Here is a 4,895-nt window from a genome sequence, read left to right on the forward strand (position 1 = left end):
AGTACCATAAACCAAGAGGTAGGGAGTTGCCCCAGTTGATGTGCGAACTGTGGTACAATATCCAAAACAAAGCAAATGGCAACTTCTCGTGCCATTGTTTGTAATTATCTACCATTTTCCTCAATATCTTCTTGATGTTTTTATTGGCGGCTTCTACAGCTCCGTTTATTTGTGGTATGCATGTTGTGGAATTGTTATGCTTGATCTTGAAAGTTTCACACATGGCCTTCATTAAATAACTGTTGAAATTGGCAGCGTTTTCGGTGATGATTGACTCTGGTACTCCGAACCGACAAATAATGCGATCACAGACAAAATTTGCTATGACCTTCTTAGTTACAGCTTTGTAAGATATGGCCTCAACCCACTTTATGAAATAATCTATGGCCACCAGAATGAACCTATTCCCATTTGAAGTAGCGAGTTCGATTGGACTGATGACATCCATGCCCCAAGCAGAGAAACGCCAGGGTGCACTTGTTGCATTAAGTTCATTGGGTAGTACTCGTATCATTTCAGCATGTATCTGGCATTGGTGACACTTCTGAACATACTTGATGCAATCTGTTTCCATAATCATCCAGAAATACCCTGCTCTTAGTATTTTCTTGGCTAAGACGAAGCTATTCATGTGCGGTCCACAAGTTCCGGCATGTATGTCCTCGAGCAATCTGGATGCTTCCTTGGCGTCGACATACCATAATAATCCCAGGTCTAGACTCCTTTTGTACAGAATTCCTCCGCTTTAAAAGAAATGGTTGGCTAATCTTCAGAGGGTGTGCTTCTGAGAAAGACATGTGTGCTCCGGATATTCCCCCTTTTCCAAGTATTCCTTGATGTCGTGGAACAATGGATTTCCATAACTTTCTTCTTCAACATGAGCACAATAAGCTGGTTGTTTATAAATTCCTACTGGGATAAGATTGATGAAATTCTTGTGTGGGTGTTGTATCATGGAAGATAAAGTGGCCAATGCATCTGCAAACTTGTTCTGAACCCTCAGATCATGCTTGAACTCTATCTTCGTGAACCTCTAGATAACTCTTGTACACAGTACAGATTTGGTAATATCTTGGTGTTCTTTGTGGCCCATTCTCCTAAAACCCGAGGTACCAAAAGATCAAAATCTCATCACCAACAACTCCTGAACATTGATGTCAACGGCCAACCTGAGTCCCAAGATGGAAGCCTCATATTCTGCCATACTGTTGGTACACAAAAATTTGAGTTTTGCAAATACTGGATAGTGTTGGCCTATTTTTGACACTAAGACAGCTCCAATACCCACTCCTTTGAAGTTTGTGTCTCCGTCAAAGAGCATCCTCCAACCATCATATACTTTGGTGATGTCCTCTCCTACAAATGATACCTCCTCGTCGGGAAAATAAGTTTTCAATGGATTCGTATTCTCCATCTATAGGATTTTCTGCCAAATGATCTGTCAACGCTTGCCCTTTGACCATATTCTAAGTTACATAGATGATGTCAAACTCACTTAGCAATATCTGCCATTTTGCTAATGTTCCCGTAGGCATGGGTTTCTGGAAGATGTATTTTAGCGGGTTCATCCTTTATATGAGATATGTGGTGTATGCACGAAAATATCTTTTGAGCTATCCATATCAAAGCACAGCAGGTAAGCTCCAGCAAAGAGTACCGGTCTTCATAAGGTGTGAATTTCTTAGTCAGATAATATATTGCCTGCTCCTCTCTTTCAGTCTCATCGTGTTGACCTAGAACACAACCAAAAGCCCTATCTAGAACAGACAAATAAAGCAGCAAAGGTCTTCCTAGTTCTAGTGAGACCAGAACAAGTGATTTAGATAAATACTCCTTGATTTTGTCGAAGGCCCTCTAGCATTCTTCAGTCCAGCTTGTTGTAGCATCTTTATTCAGCATTTTGAAGATTGGCTCACAGATCATGATTGATTGTGCTATGAAACGACTGATGTAGTTGAGACGCCCCAAAAAGCTCATCACATCTTTCTTATTCTTCGGAGGTGGCAAGTCCTGGATAGCTTTGACCTTTGATAGGTCAAATTCAATCCCTCGACGACTGACGATGAATCCCAACAATTTTCTGGCAGGGACTCCGAAGGCACACTTTGCAGAATTCAGTTTTAGATTATAACTTTGAAACCGATCAAAGAATTTCCTCAAGTCTTCTATTTAATTTGTGCTTCTTCTGGATTTGATGATGACATCATCCATGTACACCTCTAATTCCTTGTTATCATGTCGTGGAAAATATTTATCATCGCTCTTATGTAAGTAGCTCCAGCATTCTTTAAAACAACCGACATCATTTTATAACAGTACTTCTCCCATGGCGTGATAAAGGTTGCCTTTTCGACATCCTCTTCATCCATCCAGATCTAATGATACCCTCTGAACCACTCCACAAAAGATTAGATTTCATGCTTGGCACAGTTGTTGATCAGTATGTGTATATTGGGCAATGGAAAGTCGTCCTTGGGACTCGCCCTGTTCAAATCCCGATAATCAACACATACTACTCTAACTTTCCCATCTTTCTTCGGAACCGGCACAATGTTGGCCAACCGGGTCGGATATTCCCCAACTCTGAGAACCTTGTCTTTGATTTTCTTAGTGACTTCCTCTTTTATCTTTAGACTCATATGCAGCTTAAGTTTTCTGAGCTTCTGTTTTACAAGTGGACACATGGGATTAGTAGGTAACTTGTGAGCTGCTATGGATATGTTCAGACCAGTCATATCATCGTAGGACCATGCAAACATCTTCATACTCTTTTAAGAACTACACATACTCTTCCTTCTCTGATGGTGATATGTGAATGCTTATATGTGTTTCCTTGACTATTTCAGAATCACCTAAGTTAACTATCTCAGTCTCGTCTAAATTAGACTTACTCTTGTTTTCAAAGTTTTCCACGTCTCTGACGATTTCCTCAAGTATTATATCATATTCCAGATCCTCCGAATCACTATCCTTATGTTGAGTTGTCTCATTACATGTCACAGTCATAGGTTCATTGGGATAAGTGATGATAATGTTGTAGAGAGAAAAATGTAAAGAATAATAATAAATACTAAAACTAGCAGTGAATTAACAAAATCTTGAAAACGTCAACAAGTATGGCTCGATGAGTCGAGCAATTATTTCAAAACAAAATATGTTCAGAACAAAACACTAAAAACGTCTTAAATTCTCAAAAAAATGCTTTAAAAATAATTGATGCTAATAGCCAGGCTACCCAAGAAATCGACGGTCCCGGGAAGGTGCAGTAGTCCAGTTCTTGAGAACAGCTCCTCTCTCCACGGTCTGCATAGTAAGGTTTTTGTCACGCCCCGAACTTGGAGGGCGAGACCGGCACCCAGTGCCTGACCTACCCTCGTGTACCAACTTGCAACTAAGGGACTCTGAACATATGATGTCATACTTTGGCCATGGGCCACATTGCAAGACGACTGCAAATGCTAATTAAATGTCAACATAAAACTGGGCCGACAAGGCCGTCATAATTATTACAGTTGACAAACCAACCCAAAAATACATACAAGGCCTGAAAGCCCGACATACTGCACTAACTGACAGGATATGTCTACAAGCCTCTACTGATGGATATACTGTAATTGGAACAGCTCTCCAACCTACTCATAACATATATAGGTATATATATAAGATGTACATAATGCTCTAGACCCGAAAACTCCGAAAGACATGGAGGTTACCGATCAAGCTGAACTCGGGCAACACTTAATGAGGAGGCCAACCCGTCAGACTGTCTAAACCTGCACGCATGAAATGCAGTGCCCCCCCCCAGAAAAGGGACGTCAGTACGAAATAATGTAGTGAGTATGTAAGGCAATATACTGAAAGTTGAAACTGAACTGATAATATAATAATTGCAAGTAGCTGGAAGTCAAAGATAATCTGAAGATATGCTTACCTGCTGATACTGACTCAATTCTCTCAATATAGTAAGTAAAATAGCTGTCCGGCCCTATAAGGCTCGGTATACATATATATCTGCTCTGCCGTAGTAGGCTCGCTCATAAGCACTCGACCATACTAGGCTCTGTATCTCGACCAACTGGGCTTGCTCATATGCACTCGGCCACCGTAGGATCGTCATATAACTTACCATCTGATCAGAGGTTGCCCAATAGGGGCCTGCCCATCGATTATAGCTCGATGGTAATGAAAATACTTTTAATACTGTATATATGCAACTTCTCTACTCTCTTGACTGGAAAAAGGAAATACTCAACTTAGTATGAAGTCCCGATAAGGAGAATATTATAACTTACAACACTAGAAAAATATACACAATTTGCGAGACTAGCAAAATATACGTAAATTCCGGGATATGAATGTAATGACGAGATCATGACAAATGAAAGAAGAGCTTAGCCTTAACATACCTGGAGTAGAGAAAAATCTGTATGATATTCTTGGAAAAGATTGTATCGTGCTCTCTTAGAATCGCAAAATCCCATTAGGATTTCACAGCATAACTTCGTTACAAAACAGCCAACGTTTGATATTCTTTGATATGATGCAGGGTTGTACCTTCTAGTTGTACTATACCAGCTATCTATTTCGTATTTCGTATTTCGTATCCTGTATTTCATATTTCATATCTCTTATATATTGTTGTTATTTTTATTACGCATTTTTATGGTACTAATATATCATCTCCTATTGCTTTTTTGAGCCGAGGGTCTCCTGGAAACAGCCTCTCTACCCTTCGGGGTAGGGGTAAGGTCTGCGTACATATTACCCTCCCCAGATCCCACTTGTGGGATTATACTGGGTCGTTGTTGTTGTTGTTGTTGTTGTTTGGAATTGAATTTTCAAAGGTAGGTGGAAATGTTCAGGAGGTAATGAAGTGATTTCAGAAAGTACTGAAA

The 4,895-nt window shown here is 40.1% G+C and overlaps 1 protein-coding gene across 1 annotated transcript; it reads right to left on the reverse strand.

Annotated features, from left to right (window-relative positions):
* Positions 1 to 769: 769 nt before the first annotated feature.
* On the reverse strand, positions 770 to 1,414 carry LOC138889733 (uncharacterized). Its single transcript, XM_070173070.1, has 2 exons — positions 1,136 to 1,414; positions 770 to 1,033 (listed from the first exon to the last, which is right to left on the reverse strand). The coding sequence occupies exons 1-2, from the start codon at positions 1,412 to 1,414 to the stop codon at positions 770 to 772; spliced, it is 543 nt and encodes a 180-aa protein (XP_070029171.1).
* Positions 1,415 to 4,895: the final 3,481 nt, after the last annotated feature.

Source organism: Nicotiana sylvestris, chromosome 4 (genome assembly GCF_000393655.2).
Source record: "Nicotiana sylvestris chromosome 4, ASM39365v2, whole genome shotgun sequence".
In the NCBI taxonomy this organism is placed as follows: Eukaryota; Viridiplantae; Streptophyta; class Magnoliopsida; order Solanales; family Solanaceae; genus Nicotiana; species Nicotiana sylvestris.